Below are 20,904 nucleotides of genomic sequence, written 5' to 3'. Positions count from 1 at the left end.
TCGGCGCGCCAGTATAACGCGGCGGCGTAGGCGGACTCACTGGCGTCTACGTATGTGTGGAGCTGGAGGTTGGCGGCGTCTGAGTAGCCGGGATAGCAGCGCGGCACTGAGACGCCGCGCAGGCGTCTTAAGTGGTCGATCCACTCTCTCCACATCGCGCAGAGGTCTTCATCGAGGGGGGAGTCCCACGCCGTCCCTCGGCGCCACGTCTCTTGCAGGATCTTCTTCGCTCCGACAGTGACTGGTGATGCGATGCCTTGGGGATCGTAGACGGACATCATTATTCGCAGAGCCTGTCTCTTCGTAGGCGCGCTGCTCTCCAAGACTTCTTTTGGGATTCGCGCCATGTCCAGATTGAAGGCGAGGACGTCTTCAGCAGGTCTCCACACCAGGCCAAGTACTCGTTCTATTTCCGTTCCATCGGACAGCGTCACACTTGTAGGTGGGGCTTCGTCGGTCATGTGGCACCGTACCTCCTCGTTGTTCGAGGTCCATTTTCGTAACTCGAAATGGCCTTGCCGGTGTACTGCCCTCACCTCATTTGCGATCCTGATCGCGTCTTCGCTTGTCCGGTAACTTCCCAGGTAATCGTCCATATAGTGGTTGCGTACGATTGCGTCGGCGGCGTCCGGGTACTGCAGTCGGTACTTCTCCGCGTTGGCGTTCTTCACGTAGATGGCGGTCGCGGGTGAGCTTGTCGCGCCAAAGATTATAGATTTCATCCGGTACTCTGTAGGCTCCTGTGAAGGGTCCTCCCTCCATAAGTACCGGAGCGCGTCGCGGTCCTCGCTTCGGACGCCTATTTGCATGAACATCTCCGTGATGTCCGCTGAGACGGCGACGGCGTGCTGCCTGAAGCGCATCATCGCTCCGGGCAGCGACTGCAGCAGGTCCGGGCCGGTGAGCAGGAAGTCGTTCGGGCTTCTTCCCTCTATTTTTCGCATCGGCGCCGTGCACGATGCGAATCTTCTCCTGCTTCATTGGGTGTGTCACGTCGAAGTGTGGCAAGTACCGGGTTCGCTTCTTCGTACCCGTCGACGGAGTTACTTCGGCGTATCCTTTTGCTACCAGTGCGTTTGTTCGTTGCTTGTAGCGCTCTTTCAAATTTGGATCCTTCTCCAGTTTCTTCTCTACGGACGTCAGGCGATTCATTGCGGCTTCAAGATTGTTGGGCATCTTCAGGCCCTCCTCACGCCACAGCAGTGCGGTCTCGTAGCGGCCGCCGGGTCGCTGTTGAGTGGTCTCTCGCAGGATCTTCAGCGCGCGCTCGTCTGGGTCATTCTTCGGCGTCTTGGCGGCGACGGTGGGTCCCTCGATCGCGAAGTACTGTTTGAGGGCTTCGTCCATGTTCGTGTCGACCGTCGTCGCGTGTCCCACGAAGTTGACGCGCTGTCTCTTGCCTCCCGGGTGTGCTCCGTGCACGACCCACCCGAGTGGAGTACGAGACGCCACTGGTTGATCGCGTCGTCCCGTCCGCATCTCCTCCGTCACCAGCAGGTGCCAGTTGTCTTGGCCGATCAGGATCTTCGGCGAGGCGTAGCTCGTTTTGAAGTGATGGCGGAGGTCGGTGAGGTGATGGCACGACGCGAGGACTTCGATGTTCAGTCGCTGTGGTGTTAATTTTAAGCCGTTGACTGTCCGTAGGTTCAGTTCTTGTGGTTCCCCCGTGCGTCCGCATAGCTTCAGCGGGACGCGCCGTGAGCGTGTTGCGTCTATCTTGTTGTCTCCGATGGCAGTGATGAAGAGGGGTTCAATCGGTCCTTTGGCGCCGACTCGTCTCGCGAAGTCTTCGTCAATCAGCGAGATCGTTGACCCGTCGTCCAGCAGGGCCCATGTATCTGCTTCTCCCGCCGGTCCGATAACAGTAATTGGCGCCATCTTCAGGTAGGCTGTCGCACTTCTTGCGGCCCACGTCGAGGTGACCGCCTCTTCTTTTTCTTTCGGCTTCTGCCATGCTGGCTTCTTATGCAACAGCTCGTGGTGCGTGCGTTCACAGCTGTCGACGCCGCACTTCTTCTTTTTGCATACGTGTCCCCGGGACCGGAACCGTAGGCACCGGAAACACAAATTCTCGCGCTTCGCCGTATCCCAGCGCTCGTTGACGGCTGCTCTCTTGAATTCGGGACAATCTTGTGGGATGTGCCCCGGCTTCTGACATGCTGCGCATTTCCTCTCTTCCTTCGCTTGCGTGGTGTGCGTCCTCTGAGGCGTATTCACCATCTTCCGCCGACCGCTGGTGTTCTCCACTCTCGTCTCTGGCTCCGGCTGTGCGTATGGGCTGCACAGGTCCGCCTCGCGTTGCAGGAAGCGCGACAGCTTGACGAGGTCCGGTTCTCCCGCCGGTTGAGTCGCTGAGAATTCGAACCAGCGGTGGCGTAGAGTGGACGGCAGCTTCTCTGATGTGATGTTGGTGAGCTCCGGGTTGTACATATAATGTACGCGGTCGAGGGCCCTCAGAGCGGCGACGACGTTGTTCACCTTATTCGCGAATACGCAGATGTCCCTCGGTGTGTCCGTGCAGCGTGGCAGCGCGCGCAGTCGTTCCAGCTCCGTTGCGGCGATTGCTTCTGGACGTCCGAAGCGCGATTCTAGAGTCCGCATGATCTCGGCGGGCTCGGTGTAATGCAGCAACAAGTTTTCGACCGCTTCTCTTGCTCTTCCTCTCAACGTACGCCGAAGTCTCGCAGTGTTCTCTGCGGCGCTGAAGCTGTCCGCTGATTCGGCGTAGGAGACCTTGAAGGAGAGCCATTCTTGGTGCGATCCACTGTACACTGGAAGCTCCCCGTAGTACCGATGCGATGGTCCGGGCCTGGCTTGGCGGGCGGCCGTCGCGATGGCAGCTGCTAGTTCGGCGATGTCGCTCTTCGGTGCGACAGGTGCGGCAATCGGTGCCGCGGCAGGGGCCGGTAGCTTCAGCTGTTCTATTGGTGCGGGAAGTTCCAGTTGCGGTTGCTCGATGGTGGCTGGTGATCCGTGTGTTGGCTGCATTACTCTTTCTTCGACTCCCTGTAGCGCGATCGATCGTTGCTGACTGAGCCATGTGTCGATGCGCTGTGATTGCTCGTTCTCGTCCTCCGTGAGTGTTGTGCGCGCATCTTCCTCCTCTTCAACGAGCGCTTCGGCTTCTAATGTTGAGATGCGGGCGGCGGCGAGCTCTGTTTGGAGTCGGGCTTGTTCTTCTTTGGCGCGAAGATGCTCTTCCTTGAGGCGCGCCATAAGCAACAGCCGTTGTGACTGTTGACTCGACTTTCTTGAAGATCCTCGTACTGGTGGCGCCATCCCGTCGCGGAGTGTGGAGCCTTCTTCTGTCGTCGAGATTTTGGCAGCGGCGTCCGTGATGTGGGACCCGTGTACAATTGGATTGGCCGTGAGCGCTGACTCTTTTCTGTTCTGGCTCGCGGATACGACGCTCTCCGTTACTGCGTCGCCTGAAGTTGTTGCCGGTGTCGCGGTGCTGGGAGGTCTGACCACTCGACGACAGACCCCGCTGTTCGGTCCCGTTGGCGACGCCGGCGAGTATTGCGTAGGCAATATTTGGCGGGAGGGGGGCATCGCTTGTGAGCCCCGCGGCACTCCCGGACACTTTTCCACTTGGGAGGAGGGTGCCGCCATCGGTGGCGGTCCCTGCGTCACTCCCGAACGCGGCGCGGTTGACTGGGAGGAGGTTGCCGCCATCGGTGGCGGTCCCTGCGTCACTCCCGAACGCGGCGCGGCCGACACAGCTCGTTGCTGTGCGTCTTGCGATGTTGAGCCCGAGACAGCTTCGTTGCCGGGCCGGTCAAGGCGTGACGACCTCATCTTCTCGGACCGTGTGAGCACCATTTCTTCAATCTTCAATCTTCAATTTTCTTCGATCTTCCTCAAATGAATCCGGCTCCCGAAGGACCAATATTCCGGACGGCCACCGCTCAGGTTTCGGCCACCACGTGTGATTTTTAGACTTCTTACTCGTGGCAAACGTGGTGGCTCGAGTATTGCCGCAGTGGCTGTCGCGGAACGGGTGCCGGGATTGGTTCGAGGAAAATAACGAAGGCTTCAGTATGGCGTTCACACGGTCCTCGTGGCTTGACCGGCGCAGGGCGTAGGAGCGAGTCTTTTCTTGTCGTCGATTGGCTCTCTCCTCTTCTTCTGGAGAGGTCTTGACTCGTCGGCTCGCTGTCTCGAACTGAACTTGCAGCGAGGTAGGCCCCTTATTTATGGTCGCCCACACGCACTCGGCCAGCGCTATTATGAGTCCGAGCACGGTGGGCGTCTATTGTTCTCTCGGCCGCCTCGCTCGCCTATTGTTTGCCTAGTCGCTCTATTAGTTGCCCGTATTGTGACTCGCTCCTGCGTTCCCACGCCAAATTAAAGACCACGAGGACCAATCTTTATTTTCAAACAAATAATATTTACAAATTTACTTATATCTACGTTTGTATGCTAACTATTTTTAACATACTGTCTATTTGGCTATTCTTTATCTATTAACGGACATTTTACTATAACTACTACGGACATTGTCTATTTCTATTAAATCTCGCTGTACTTTGCGAACATATTAACTATTTATCTATTACTATATTTTCTATCTATTTTAAACTATCAATGTCCGTCTCGAATAATATTCTACATTTATTCATGTCCGTCGCGAACACTAGCCCTAGCTATACCAGTGCTTTGCTGAATCTACCACCGGATCGGAAACGCGGCCCATTGAGAAGATCCGGCGAGTAACTCAGTGGGCTGTGTCTGTGGGTTAATTTACTCTTCGAGCCCTTCGTCGCAAGCGACGGGTTGGACGAGAACGATGACCGGTGCTTGTGGTGCCTAAAAGCACCGAGAGTGAATCTGGGGGATCTGGCAAGACATGTTTCAGGCGACGGCTTCTCTTTACCATTTGGCCCACAAGATAAGGTATGTAGTTACCGGCGACCACGATAATAATATTTAACTCTATCTTTCGAGTTGGAACAAATTACACACAGTAAGCAAAGCTTCATTAAAATCGCTTCAGTAGTTACAAGTTCATCGCGGACAGTTAAAGCGACACGATTTTTTTTTGTTGCTTAACTTAGTAGACGAGCTCACAGCCCACCTTGTGTTAATTAGTTACTGGAGCCCATGGACATCTACGAAATTTTTACAAATCTCCTAGTACAGACTGTCGTAATGTGTCTACGGTTTATCTATAAGCATGGTTACCGTGTGGTGCGTCAGCATGAACTGCACCTCGTCCAGCTTGACGAGTTTCCGGACGCACGAGTAGCCGGCGCTGAGGTCGCTGAGGAGGCCGAGGGTCTTGCCGATGATCTGCTCAGACCCGCCCCAGTATTTCAAGTTCGTAATGCTGCAATCAGAACATGACGTCACACCGCGCTTCTTATTCTTTGTCTATTGAGGAGATCCGGAAGCGAGCTCAGGGGCCTTCTGATGTGATTTCGCGAAAAATACAGGACGCACTGTGTTACCTACCCGCGCGAGCTTATAGTGCATCCTATAACCAGTAAATATTATAGTACATCGGTATATTACTCAGAGAAAGACGTTTCTTCTTGTCCGGGGAATCCCTCAGTCGCCTTACCGTGCCACCGGGGATAGACGGGGGGTGATATTCTAAGCAACCACGCAATTCGAATAACTGTAAAGCGTTAACATCAACTTATTTTAATATTTCGTTCCAAACCGCTTCATGTTCTACATATAGCATAGCTAGAGCTGTATTTTAATTATCAATATCATATCGACAATATTAATCGACTATTAATCGCTTTACAGCTTTTTAAAATTATTAAGATTGTCGTATGAATTATTTCGATCGCTATAAACGTCGCCCCCGACCGGTCCCCCGCGCCCCGGGTCGATCCTGCCCCCCGGGTTGGTCCCCGCGCCCCCCGGTGCACTCACATCTTCATGACGAGCACGCTGAGCAGCTGGCTCTCGTCGCTGAGGCCGAGCACCTCGCTGAGCCGGCGGTACACCTTGCTGTTCTTCTGGACCTGCTCCCCGACGTAGATCTTGCGGAAGTGCTCGAAGAATGACATCATGGCCAGCTCCAGCTTCTCGCAGCCTCCCTACGACGGGAAACCGAAATGTACCGACAAAAATAATAAACCACACTTGATGATGATATACGAGTATATGTATATACACAACTAGTACTACGACAGGAACTTTCCCTGGAGGGACAAAGGCCCCACGATAACCCGGTGACTGGTTGGATCTGGTGTTCGAACCGTCAACATTTATTGCCCTTTTAGGCCGACGAGCATACGGCACACCGGATGGTGAGTGGTTATCGGCGCCCATGGACTTTAGCAACGCCAGGGGCAGAGCCAAGACGCTGCCTACCGCTAAAGACTTTTCTATCACGAAGTAGTCCTTGCCTAATATGCAAGTCATCCGGTGCACTGAGTCGGTACAGGCGGGTGCACGTTATTCTAATGGAATACGTGCTTAACACGTATTTGTGATGAGGCAGAAAAAAATATGCAGTCCGTATTACAAAAGCAGTCATGACTCGACACAATTATAATACGATTTAGAGCTCATGTTTCAAGGGGTGTGGCGGCGCGTCGTGTCATGTCTATGGATTCCAGTAACTAGCAAATTAACAATACCTATATCAATAAGGAATCTCGTGGACCTGTAATGAAAGGTCAAAGCTGAATTTTGTGTTACATAGCTACATATTTTAGTAGCGATTCGTTGTGTTGTGTCGACGATCACTAATATTATACGACCCGCATCTTCTTTTTTTTGAGCTGACTCCAGTGCGAAGAATGGATGAAGATATGAAGGGCCGGGTGGAATATAATAAGTGATGTATATAAATGTGTGTGTGATATATGTGAAGGCTCTGTGTACCTGCGCGAGTCGCGAGTCGGTGAGGTCCATGAGCTGCAGCACGCGGCACACGAGCTCGCCGTCCATCGCGTCGTTCTCCTCGCACGTGTTCACGGACGCGCGGCCCCCGATGGCCGCCCCGATTATATACACGAGCCACGTCAGCTGACCTGCAACAGCGCGGGTGGGGGGGTAGGGATATTCCGATACTAGTAAACACGAGTAGGTACTCGATACTTTTGATTCGATAGATACCAAGTATTTTTTTTATTATTGCTTAGATGGGTAGACGAACTCACTGCCCACCTGGTGTTAAGTGGATACTGGAGCCCATAGACATCTACAACGTAAATGCGCCGCCCACCTTGAGATATACGTTCTAAGGTCTCAGTATAGTTACAACGGCTGCCCCGCCCTTCCAGCCGAAACGGCTCACAAGAAGTCCTACCACCAGTAATTACGAAAATTACAATTTTGCGGGTTTGATTTTTATTACACGATGTTATTCCTTCACTGTGGAAGTCAATCGTGAACGTTTGTTGAGTACGTATTTCATTAAAAAAATTGGTACCCGCCTGCGGGATTCGCCCGGGACATCTCTATGGGGGCGGGGCGGGGGGTGTTGGGGGGGGGGTCAGTTACCTTGCAGCACGAGCAGCTGCTGCGGCTGCGTCTCGTGCGCGTATGCGGCGGCGGCGCGGTCGAAGTGCGCCACGAGCAGCGCGCACGTCTTCCCGTACTCGCAGCGCCCGATGACGGACAACTGCTCGAGCTGTTGCTGCACGGTGCCAGCGTCGTCCAACGGGTCCTCCACGTTGTCCCTGCGCGTGCATACGGGGTGACTTTTTATTTTTTTATTGCTTAGATGGGTGGACGAGCCCACCTGGTGTTAAGTGGTTACTGGAGCCCATAGACATCTACAATGTAAGATTTCAGTATAGTTACAACGGCTGCCCTACCCTTCAGACCGAAACGCATTAGCGCTTCACGGCAGAAATAGGCAGATCGGTGGTACCTACCCGCGCGGACTCACAAGATGTCTTACCACCAGTAAGTTGTGTGACATGAAAAGAGCGCGCCGTTAAAACGCGGCGTTAAGTACGCGTTCTGTCTGACGAAGCCTTTAGTCCTTCGATTCCTTCAAGTGGGTGGGACGTACCTGACGACGCAGGAGACGGCGTCGAGGCGCGACCCGATGTAGGCGGCGGTGACGCCGGGCGCGTACGTCTCCAGCAGGTGCGGCTCCGTCGCCTTCACGTACGGCACCGACGCGACCATGCGCTGCCACAGCGACAGCAGGTAGTGCACCGAGTTGGGGGCGAACTGCCACATCTAGAACGGTCCATTGATCCGTGTTAACCAACCCCGAGTGTCGGTGCACGGACATCGAGGATCGCATTCCCGATCCTGCGGACCGAATCGTAAACAGTCCACGTCGCCCCAAACACGTCATTTCGGATCCTCCCGATCCACTAACGGTGCTTTTAAGTACCTCAAGCATCGTTCTCGCCGAACCCGTCGCTTGCGACGAAGGGCTCGACGAGTAAATTAACCCACAGACACAGCCCACTGAGTTTCTAGCCGGATCTTCTCACGATCCGGTGATAGATTCTGTGAAGCACGGCTCTTGCTAGGCTTCATGTTAGCAACAACGTCAGGTTTGAGCCCCGTGAGCTCACCTACTAGCCCGGTGACGCTGATTTTCGGTCCGCAGGACATGCTGGACCAACCCCACCTAATTTTCGATAAGACCAAGATAAATAGAAATCATTTCTACTCAAAAGGATGAGTGGATTTAGTCTCACATGTAGCCTTTGGAAATATCACTTTTACCACTTTGAAATATGAAGCTTAAATCCCAAAGCCCAAAGTGTTAGACTTCAAGATATCTACTAATTTTTTTTTATTGCTTATATGAGTGGACGAGCTCACAGCCCACCTGGTGTTAAGTGGTTACTGGAGCCCATAGACATCTACAACGTAAATGCGCCACCCACCTTGAGATATAAGTTCTAAGATCTCAAGTATAGTTACAACGGCTGCCCCGCCCTTCAAACCGAAACCCATTACTGCTTCACGGCAGAAATAGGCAGGGCGGTGGTACCTACCCGCGCGGACTCACAAGAGGTCCTACCACCAGTGAATTAATTAATTAAGTTAATTCAACAGGTCAGCAATATTGGTGCTGACGACCGGTCACCCTGACCTGTAGACTCTGCACCGTGAACTTCGCTATGAGCTCGATGAGCCGGGGGTAGTTGTCGACCATGACCAGCTCCCCCAGCTGGTAGTTGGACTTGAGGCGGGCCAGCAGGCGGCAGAACTCGTGGTAGTTCGCCGGATCCGACAGACCCTGGATGAACATCAAATGACAGGGTTCTTATAGGCTCAAGGCAGTTTCATAATACAGTTAAATGTCTTCGCATTCACTGATATGATATGTCCACGGGCTGCGGTAAACATATTATTATCACCAGCCGCCCTTGAACGCTGACGTCACTATACATAACGAGGGCTAATGTTCACCTGAGTGTTGTCGAGTATCCTGAGCACGCCGGCCGCGAGCCTGTTGAGGAACTTGGCGCGCTCGCTGTTGCTGAAGAGCGAGCGGCGCACGGAGGCGAGCTGCACGAGGCAGGCCAGCGCGAGGCTCGACATGGCGCCGCCCAGCTCGTGGTACAGCTCGAAGAACAGCTCTAGCGTAGTCGATTCCAGAAACGTCGGCCGCCACGACGTGGGAATCTGCCGGCGGGGGTTTATTAACATGTGATGATTTTTAATATTAATTAATCATCTTTGTCACTTTTGTTACCAGTTACATTATTATCTGTCTTTTAAAGAAAGAAATAATGTATTAATTTTGTTATAGTAGTCAAAATATAGGTAAACAAAACAAAACAAAAAAAAATCTAAACTACGCTCTTTTGACAGTATTTCTGACAGAAAAATACTGGTGATAACAAATGATTCCGCTTATTAACTCAATTTCGAATATTTTTGGAGATTGTACACTTTTAATGCGAAAAGACGATTTTAGTTTTATGTCGTCACCCAATTCTTTTCTTGTTGGAGCATAAAAAAAATTGGTTCCAGAAAAAAATGGTTTTTTTTTTATCTTTGCTGATAGCCTTAAATGGCTATTTTAGCTTCTTGACGTGTGGATGAGCTCACGGCAGTCAAACCGGAGTGTTGCTGACACTGGCCCTAGCAAGAGCAGTGCTTCGCAGAATCTACCACTGGATCGGAAACGCGACCCACTCAGAAGATCCGGCGAGAAGCTCAGTGGTCTGTGTCTGAGGGTTAATTCGCTCGTCGAGCCCTTCATCGCACGCGACGGGTTCGACGAGAACGGTGACCGGTGCTTGTGGTGCCTAAAAGCGCCGTTAATGGATCGGGAGAATCCGTAACGACGTATTTTGGGCGACGTCGACTGTTTACCATTCGATCTACAGGACCGGGTAGGTAGCATGGTAGCACTAAAGCACGTCAATACTTATTGAAAAACAAATTCTTATACCATACGAGACCAGAAATGGTACTACTCGACTGGTTTTGTATATACATAACGAGCCCGCAATGTAACGCAAACGACATAAAAAATTGCTTTACACTGAGTGTACCCAAAAAAAATTACGTAATATAGCAAATTTCGTTCAGCTTGCATTCGTAGTTTTAGAGATGACCAATTACGAACCGCCTTCTCGGCGGGTGAACGAGTCATGTATCGTACAAGGCACGCTCGCATTCACATCACTACTTTTACATCGCTTTACTCAAACCGTAGTATAAAGCGCCAGTACACGTCCAGCACTCATATACAGCGGTACTCACCACATCAACATACATAAGATAGAATTAGTTACTTGTTAGCGAAGTAGATAATCAACGGATATTCAAATTCAAATTCCAAATCATTTATTTCAACTTAGATGTCAGTATAACACACTTGTTGAATGTCAAAATATAAATAACAATGCTAACTCTACCACCGGTTCCAAAAAAAGCCACAGTCATGAGAAGAACCGGTTTTTTTTTTCTCAAATATATATTTTTTAAATAAATAAAAATATTTGCAATAAACGAAACAACAAGTCAAAAAATACAATTAAAAAAGAATAATAATAATAATAATGAAAAATGAAACGGCCAGGAGCGAACGCCTCATTCCCACGTAGTGCCATCACGTAGTGACACAATGGCTACTCTTTTGTTTTGTATCAAAACGGCAGAATTTATTCAAAATAATATTTGCACGTGTTGTTATCAATAATGTGTTAAAATTTTTCACTGAAATAAGAATAGATGCCGAAAAGTTACAAACTGTTAATTTCTGCCGTTCTCGTTAACTTGCTGTGGTGACATGTGGTGTAAGTGTTCAATTAGTGATTTTTTCTTTCATTTTTATCATTAACCCACAAAATGACAAAACTAAACACACTATCGATAACGCTTATCGACAACAATAATGCGCATCACTATGCCCGTCCATAAGGCTCGTGAGTGGAAGAGAGAGCGAAATACTCGCTTCAACGCTCCGATTTTTTATGACCCAAACTGCATGGACAAAATCATTCTACTATAGTAAATAATCTTTAACTTTATAATATGCCTTGTTGCACAAACGTTCCTTTTCTATTCTTTTACTATCCGTGACTTTTTTCTATCTAAATCTCAAGTTATGTACGCTACATTCAGCAGCGCATACACCGGGGACCGAGTGTTATCCGGGGTCAATGTTGGTGGGGTCTGCTCACCTGCACGGTGCAGAGGTCGTCGGAGGCCTCGTCCCCCGAGGTCCCGATGAAGTCGAAGGCGAGACAGTTGTGCGCGAGCCGCAGCAGCGCTAGCACCAGGCTGTCGGCGCGCGACCCCCGCGCCGCCCCCACCAGCGAGCACGCCAGGCGGAATATCTCGAACAGCGTCGTGTCTCTATGCCGCACAAACACACACATTTTATATTTATATTATACTAGTGGTCCCGCAGTAGTCGAAATTCGACTATAATGTTAATTTAAATTGTAGGTTTAAACATTATTAAGGTTCTATTGTCAAATACTATTGTATTTCTATAATATAATCACAGATTTCGCCAAAACTTACACTATAGATTAATAACATTAAAGACAAACAATATTAATCTATTCGGAATTTGGCCACAGACTTTAAACATTAACAAAACTTTGACAATGGACAATATACAAAGAGTATAATTATATGAATGTGTGTATGTCAAATGCATGTTGGTAGTCTGTAACGTTTTTTTATTGATTTAATGTATGTTTTATGCACAATTAAAAAAAAAATTAGCATTCTGCACTCCTTCACTATATTCTCTATAAGTGTGGGAAATTTCATACTCTTCCGTCCGCGCAACTTTCGTAAAAAGGGATACAAAGTTTTTGTTTCACGTATTAATATATAGATTAACTGTCATGCGTGGTTTCTTCTTCACCATCGTCATGAATGTTGCTTAAATGGGTGGACGAGCTCACGGCCCACCTGCTGTTAAGTGGTTACTACAGCCCATATACGTCTACAACGTAAATGCCGCCACCCACCATGAGATGAGAATTCTAAGGTCGACGTTCCTAGAGTCCACGACGTCAAGTTACGATCGCATTGCCCCCATTCCCGCAGTAGAAATAGCCAGACAACAGACCACGCTGTGCACCATTGATCGAAGTATTTAAATAACATAATTCGTTTACTACTTAATCTTCCTAATTCCTCGTTTGTAATCTATAACCATACAGCGGCCAATTAAAACTACAATTAAAGATAAAAAAAAAATCTCACTCTTTTTTTATTCGTCATCATCACATAATTATAGTGTAATACTTAAATAATTTGCATCCGCTCAGATTCTCGCCGGTTTTTTTTCCTACCGAAGCTGAAAGTCTTGAGACCATTCCAGCGTAGCCTTAACTAGTAGGTGAGCTCACGGGGCTCAAACCTGACGACGTTGCTAACACGAACCCTAGCAAGAGCAGTGTTTCGCAGAATCTACCACCGGATCGGAAACGCGACCTACTAAGATAATTCGGCGAGAAACTCAGTGGGCTGTGTCTGAGAGTTAATTTACTCGTCGAGCCCTCGGTGCTTGTGGTTTCTAAAAGCACCGTTAGTAGATCGGGAGGATCCGATATGACGTGGATTCTCGCCGGATCCTCTCAGTGGGTCGCGATTCGGATCCGCTTTTAGATTCAGCGGAGCACTGCTTTTGCTAGGGCTAGTGTTAACAAATTCTCCCAGGTCGAGCCCCTGAGCTCACCTGTCCGGGCTGCTGCTGGGCGAGCTTAAAGTCCCTTAGACCCCAGCAATTTTTTTTTATTGCCCCAGCAGGCACACGATCATACGGCCCACCTGATGATGAGTGGTTACCGTCGCCCATGGACTTCAGCAATGCCAGGGGCAGAGCCAAGTAGCTGCCTACCGCTAAAACGTGATACATATCGACGCTTGAAAGGCAAACGTGACTAAGCGACAATCCGTGAACTTTACAGAAGACTAATTAATTTAAAGTTGAAATACCTGAAATAAAATTCTATTTTAACGAATCTAGCTGTAGGGTTGAAATGATTTTAATAGACCTAAAAATATATATGTTTTGTGCATCGAATATGGTTATTGCCTATCATTTATGTACAAAGCAATTATTGTCGCTTAGTCACGTTTGCCATTCAAGCGTCGATGTATATATATTCGTTACCTGAACGAGGAGGCGATCTTCCTGTGCTTGGCCAGCGACCGGTTCGCGTCCGCCTCCGACACCTGGTTCATCTCCACCACCAGCTGCGACAGTAGCTGCACCCCCACCGTGCACAGCTCTTGGCTCTGTACCGACGACCATGGAAAAAGCACGAACCAATCAGTAAACCGGTGGTGGGGCGTGGTATGAGCCCGCCTGGATAAGCACCACCAACCTGCCCATTTCTGCCGTGAAGCAGTAATGCGTTTCGGTTTGAAGGGCGAAGCAGCCGTTGTAACTGTACTTGAGACCTTAGAACTTATATCTCAAGGTGGGTGGCGCATTTACGTTGTAGATGTCTATGGGCTCCGGTAACCACTTAACACCAGGTGGGCTTTGAGCTCGTCCACCCAACTAAGCAATAAAAAAAACGTGGTCGATGTCTATGGGCTCCGGTGACCACTTAACACGAAAGGAATCATAACCTAACTTGGTAAAAACATAAAAGTAACACACTGTATACAGAAATTGTCTTAATCAACATTCACGGATTCCATTGCCTTCCAAATTTAACAAATATTTTTAAAATTACTATCATTTTTAAATTACATTTTTTAAGGGATTTTATGACCTGGTAACTAAGACTTTTAGGTCAAATCTTAATTTAATTTATATTCTTATTTTTATGAAAAATGATAATATGAAGTTAAAAGAAATGAAACGAAATGAAATGAAATGAGATGAAATGATATGAAATGTAATCTCAGTAAAATGGTGGTCATTTACTGAGACTTTTTCAGTGGACTTTTTGGAGGAACCCTAGAAGTTACGTCCAGCGGCTTTGTTTCATTGTCCCACATTTGTGCACTTTCACAGATATTAAACAGTTAATAAACCACCGTTATTACACATTTAAACCTGAAGAAACACTAAACAGACAAAATTAAATAAATCACACAACTTCACTCCTCGCGTTCCCGCCAAAAGGTCCTTTAATGACATTTATCACGCAACTTAAAACTACCCGAGAATTGAAATAGAAGTGATTTATCCGACATATGCAACGCAAGCTAACAGGAGTTCCACGGGCGAGTTCCACTAACCCTGAGAAAGCTCGTTATGTCGTTAACGACGTTGTGGAAGACGTACTCCTCCTTGACCATGTCCAGCCAGCTGAGTTTCGTGATCTTTGAGTACAGGGTCACTAGGGCCTGGGAACAAACAGTTTTAACACATTCTAGAAGCATTTAAGCATTGTAGGTTCGACCAAATCCGCACCACTCTGGATACCACCAACTTTTCTTTTTTTTCACAATCCTCCGATATGAGGAATGCGACTCAGGGAGAGGTGAAACTCATTTATTAGCTCTTGCTTTTATTCCCTCCTACCCATTCGCTGATGGCGATTCTTCGATCTCTTAGATTACTCCAGCTACACTATGCCTCATAATTGAGGTGTAGCAAGGGCCTACCATCGGATTTGCAGAATCTATCACCGGATCGGAATCGCGACCCACTGAGACGATCCGGCGAGAAACTCATTGGGCTGTGTCTATGGACCTGTTCGTCGAGCTATTCGTCGGAGTCTGCGAGTTCTACGAGGACGGTAACCGGTGCTTGAGAGACCTAAAAGCACCCAGAGTAAATCTGGCTGATCCGACAAGACATTTATCGGGCGATGGCAGTTTTGGGTTGTCCCGTCGTCTGAGTCGGGTGTGATATCTCTTAGCACCGAAGCACGGGAGGAGACAACACACAGTCTTTCTGGACTAGCGCGTTAGGGCGTGAAGCACGTGTATACAGTAACATGAAACATTACTTTACTTATTACACTTGCATGTATTTACTTGGCAGATTTAATGCCTAAGACATTCTCTATCAATGGACCAAAAAGGTAGTGCAAAGTACATAAATATGGCTTTTAGATTGAAATATAATTTAAACACACATATATAATATGTAATATTGGTAAGAAGGAAACGTATGAAAAGTTTGTGGAACGGAGTGTTACGACGTGATTGAGAGAAAACGGTAAGAGAGGGAAAAGAGAATTACAGAGAAGAGCGTAAAAAGAAGTGTTAATTAAATTTTAATTACTATAATAAAGAAGATTTTATAAAACCACAATAAAAATGCAACAATGGAATATTTTTATTTTATGCGCCACAATCCTAAATCTACATTATATAATATTTAAGACGCGAAAAAGTATTAAACAAAATTCCCGTTCGGAAAATGTTAATAAGACATTCAACAACCCTAGGACAAATTCTTCAGTGTCGATACGAGAACATCAAAAACATACAGGGGGTGTTAAAATCGTATTTAAGAATTGTTTTTGGAAGAACTTGCAGTTTACGAAACGCGATTGAACTTGACAATCCTACACAAAAAAAACAGCAATTTACCTGTACAACGAAATTAGCCAATTTCGGCCTTGTCGCGAGGTAGTTAAGTACATAATTCCTTATATCCAAACGCTGCTGGATGGTAAGGCTGGCCGTCGACCTGGAAACAATATAGGGAAGTCAACCATGAAGTCTTAATAATTATTCAATTATTAAATAAAACAGATTTCATTAACTGACTCACTCGGTGGTAGGTAATACTTAGCGGTATGTTTTTCAGTGTCTAGAACCGTAGATTGGGGGAAATCGGGACCCTTTCCAAATCCAACACAAATTTTCAATGGTTTTTCTAAGGGTAATACCAATAAAATTGAGATTAAAATTGTTCCGGGGGCTTACATTTTTATATACGATGCGTTATTATAGATAGTTCATTATAAAATAACTCGCTTGACCGAATTCACCTTTGCTTTGGGGTGAATCAAGTTACGTATGGGGACAATAGAGTTTTTCGATAGGGCTGGTACTATTTAGTTGTTAGGTGGGTACCTAACTTTAGGTAATTAACTTTTTAATATCTTTAATGAGTTACAAAACTTTGATGACTAAACTAAACTATTCCCTTTAATATTCTTAAGCACTAAAAAAAGTAATTTTCAGTTCAACGAAGTTAAATCTAACGATTCAACAAAATTATTGTTACTATCGCAGATTTGTCCCTATTCTAACTCTAGTCTCTATTCCCCCCAATCTACTAAGCTGCAGGATACTTCGTCCCAATATGAACATAAGCCAAAAATTAGCCGCGATATAAAAATCGATTTGTATATTCCCCATAGACTCCAAAGCGGCTGGACATATTTCGATAAAATTTTGACGAAATCTTCATATAGGTCTGGATCAAAGGTCGGCCGGAAAAGCCGGGTCCTCGTAGCTGGATATTGTAAGTTGGAAGCCAGCTTACGTACCGACGTACCGTCCGGTCCAGTACCATGAACACGAAACAAAAGGCTTCCGGATGAAAAACCCCAGATACCGAAAATACTTTACTTTGGTAGGACCTCATGTCCGCACGGGTAGGTACCACCACCCCGTCTAATTCTGCCGTGAAGCAGTAATGCGTTTCGGCTTGAAGGGTGGGGCAGCCGTTGTAACTATACTGAGATCTTAGAACTTATATCTCAAGATGGGTGGCGCATTTGCGTTGTAAATGTCTAAAACCCACCTACAGATGATCTAAGAAGATTGGAAACCAGTTCAACATACGATAGTGATTAAACCTACCTGCTTATAAGTTTTCCAAGTGTGGTGGCTGCCAACAGTTGTGAATAGCTCGATTCGCCCCGCTCTAGTAACATTTGACATTTGCTCAATGTATCCGGAGACTCCTGGGAAAATATAAAAGATAAATTGTTTTTTTTCCTACTTTTTCTAGTAACATCGAGGGGTTATTCTAGATTCGCCGAGCTTGTAGGTGAGCTCACGGGGCTCAAACCTGACGACGTTGCTAACACGAACCCTAGCGAGAGCCGTGCTTCGCAGAATCTACCACCGGTTCGGAAACGCGACCCACTGAGAAGATCCGGCGAGAAACTCAGTGGGCTGTGTCTGTGGGTTAATTTACTCGTCGAGCCCTTCGTCGCAAACGACGAGTTCGACGAGAACGATGACCGATGCTTGAGGTACCTAAAAGCACCGTTAGTGGATCGGGAGGATCCGAAATGACGTGTTTGGGGCGACTTCGACTGCTTTCCATTCGGTCCGCAGGATCGGGAATGATAAATTCGTACAAAATATATGAACACGCTTTTATAGACCGACTCGGTGTTACGTTAGCGGCTCTGACTGTCGTTTCGTGGGTTATGGGTTCGACTCTCGCATCGAGCAAACCTTGTGTGATGAACAGATTTATTTGAGCTTTTACTTTTTCTGGATGTTTATTATCTATATATGTATAATTATATATATATTTAAGCGTATATAAATATGTTATCTCTATACTCTTTGGTACCTATAACACAGGGAATCCTAACTTGGGTCCGTATAACCGTGCCTAATTTGTTCCCATTTATTTATTTATGCTAGTGGTCCCGCAGTAATCGAAATTCGACTATAATTAATAGAAATTTTATGTTTAAACATTATTATGGTTCTATTGTCAAATACTATTAGACTTCTATAATATAATCACAGATTTCGCCGAAACTACACTATAGATAAATAATAATAAAGACAAACAATATTAATTTATTCTCAATTTGACCACAGACTTTAAACAATAACGGAAGTTAGACACAATCGACAATAAACAAAAAGTATATTTATGTGTATGTGTTGTGTCAAATACACGGTAATGTGTGTAATGTTTTATTAATTGATTTAATAATTTTTTTTTTGTATAATTAAAAAAAAAAATTAACACTCTTTGTATTCTCTATAAGTGTGAGAAGTTTCATACTCCTCCGCAATTTTCGTAATAAGGGGTACAAAGTTTCTGCTTCACGTATTAATATATTACTATGTATATAGATTGTTAAAATTAGTCTAATGATCCTGGTAATGGTAAGATAAGATCCTGATCAGGACATTAGGTCTAAGTAACGAAATCATCACATTATCATTGGTCCTTGATGCATGTACAAATTTTCAATTGGACATTAAATTTAAAGATTTCCGTATACAAATATATATGATAAATACATGTTTATAACACACACCATAAGTAAACATGAGCGTTCACCTACTTAACACCAGAGCTAACATAGTTCAAATAACATGGAACTTTGAACAAGATTCAGGTGAGTGTCTTACAGATATAAAATATAGTTTAAAAAAAACTAAAAAAATACGATTTTATAGAAAATCCAACAAAAAAATACAAAATAAATTTGAATTAAAAATAGCAGTAGCATGGTATCAGTAGTTATAAATATTTTAAGAACAGATATGAGTAGAAGGGTTGTTTTGATAATATCCTGAAAAGCACCCCACGCTTTTTTATACAATAAAATCCTTTTTCTTACACTATTTTTAATTCAAGTTTATTAAAATTTATTATCAATTTTTTAGTTGCATTTCCATTTCTTTATATTTTTTAAATATTGAATTGCCATCGGTCCTTTTATTAATTTATTATTATACTTATTATTATTTATTTTATTATACTTATTGTATGCCAAATTTCGAGTTAATCCGACGTTTTGAAGGGGGTCAAAATCATGTTCAAAGATTCCATTACATACTAACATACATAAGTCTGCTGCTAATAAAAGCGTATTAAAAAAAAGGATTTTAGGTATTTGAAAATCGAAATTTTAGTTTAGATGTTTATAATATTGTACTGAAACCAAAAACCGAGGAGGTTTGACCACAGGCAGGCATTCAGTTGTTTAACTCATGCCAAATCCCTATACAGCATAATAAAAATACTGCCCCGACCCCACCTAATGTGAGATTAGGGCAAGAAGAAGTACAGCTCCTACAGCAGCGGTCGGGGAACTTTTTAAATTATTACCCCAAAATATTTTTGCGTAAGTTGATGACGAAGATCAAAAAAAAAATCAAATCGCTTCTTTTTAGCATCTTTCATATTATATATAACCCCCATGATAATTTTAAAAAGAAGACAATAACTAAAAATTTGACGAAAGCAGTTTCACTTCAATATATATTTTTAACTCACAGAAGTTTCATTTTTACCCCCCTCAAAATTTCATTTAACCCCATTTTGGGGTAATTTACCCCGTTTCCCCGACCGCTGTCCTACAGCATCAATGGCAATGTTGATAGCGCTTACCTTTTTTTTTATGGCTTATATGGGTGGACGAGCTCACAGCTCACCTGGTGTTAAGTGGTTACCCACCCACCTTGAGATATAAGTTCTAAGGTCTCAAGTATAGTTACAAGTATAGTAATAGTCACCTGAAAAGCAACGACAGCCTTCTCTGCCTGCTCCCGGAGCGCTGGGTCCGGGGACTCGTACAACTGTTTGCATAGCAGCTCTATCTGAATCACCTCCTGAAACAGATACCAGATCAGTTGCGATAACAGTTGTAACCCGGCAAATCATATGAACATTAAACTATTAAAGCAAACAAAAACAGGGTTGACAACCTAACATTTTTTTTTATAAATATTGGGCTCCAACGCCTTTGGCATTGATTTTGCCAATGTCAAAGTATTTACAAAAATGACAGGTGCTTAGAGAGGGAAAAAATTACTAAATCTAAATACAAATTACTGAGAACTTGGAAAAATTAATAGTTGTAGGTCACGTGGAAGGAAAGAGAAGTCGAGGAAGATTGCCAACCAGGTGGACGGACATTATCAAGGAGGCCACAAACACCAGCGTCCCGGGCGCCATTAAGCAGGCCGAATGCAGGCAGCATTGGAGGAAGCTGGTGCAAAAACTGGACCAAGGTGGTCACGACCCTCAGTAATGAGGAAACGACAGAGAAGAAGAAGAAGAAGAAGAAGAAGAAGAAGAAGAAGAAGAAGAAGAAGAAGAAAAAGAAGAAGAAGAAATACAAATAAATTTGTTCAGTTTTTCCATACGCGAATCTATGTTAGACTAACTACTTTAGAGATAAATGTTATTAGCAGATAAAAATTTACATAGAATATTTACATGTTTAGAATAGACTAAAGTTAATAAACAATTAATAGGCCCGCGAATGTCATTGGGAAGGATATCATAAAGAAGGGATACGATATTGGGACAGTCGAAGAAAACCTAACAATTATGTCTTTGCATAATTTAATATACTCATAGTAATATTTTAAACTGATATTTTGAAGTCTGTAGAATGACATGGGCTACATTTTACCCTGAAACAACATCTCATACATCAAATATATTTGAGTAAGCTCAATATAACTGAGTGTGCTTTTTTGTAAAGCAATTTAATAATAAAATCAAAACATCAAACACAAAAAGTGCAATTGGAGGTCTTATGTCTTCCAAACAACCAGGATACATTATTCATATGAAGGGATGAAAGGTTATCCGGTTTAAGGGACATTTCATTAAATAAGCAACATTTA

The 20,904-nt window shown here is 45.4% G+C and overlaps 1 protein-coding gene across 2 annotated transcripts in view; it reads right to left on the bottom strand.

Annotated features, from left to right (window-relative positions):
- LOC101743523 (exportin-7-B) overlaps positions 1 to 20,904 on the bottom strand; it is a 42,913-nt gene that overhangs the window by 20,220 nt on the left and 1,789 nt on the right. For both annotated transcript variants that reach the window (XM_038019743.2, XM_038019744.2), the window contains exons 2-14: positions 19,783 to 19,878; positions 17,146 to 17,249; positions 15,922 to 16,021; positions 14,617 to 14,724; positions 13,535 to 13,659; positions 11,580 to 11,754; positions 9,352 to 9,567; positions 9,032 to 9,178; positions 7,985 to 8,157; positions 7,468 to 7,646; positions 6,847 to 6,995; positions 5,887 to 6,053; positions 5,185 to 5,329 (exon numbers count right to left, since the gene is read on the bottom strand). In XM_038019743.2, coding sequence (XP_037875671.1) covers positions 5,185 to 5,329; positions 5,887 to 6,053; positions 6,847 to 6,995; positions 7,468 to 7,646; positions 7,985 to 8,157; positions 9,032 to 9,178; positions 9,352 to 9,567; positions 11,580 to 11,754; positions 13,535 to 13,659; positions 14,617 to 14,724; positions 15,922 to 16,021; positions 17,146 to 17,249; positions 19,783 to 19,878 — 1,884 coding nt within the window. The remainder of the gene's footprint in view (positions 1 to 5,184; positions 5,330 to 5,886; positions 6,054 to 6,846; positions 6,996 to 7,467; positions 7,647 to 7,984; positions 8,158 to 9,031; positions 9,179 to 9,351; positions 9,568 to 11,579; positions 11,755 to 13,534; positions 13,660 to 14,616; positions 14,725 to 15,921; positions 16,022 to 17,145; positions 17,250 to 19,782; positions 19,879 to 20,904) is intronic.

Source organism: Bombyx mori, chromosome 24 (assembly GCF_030269925.1).
Source record: "Bombyx mori chromosome 24, ASM3026992v2".
Lineage (NCBI taxonomy): Eukaryota > Metazoa > Arthropoda > Insecta > Lepidoptera > Bombycidae > Bombyx > Bombyx mori.
This window is presented reverse-complemented; position numbering and strand designations above follow the sequence as displayed.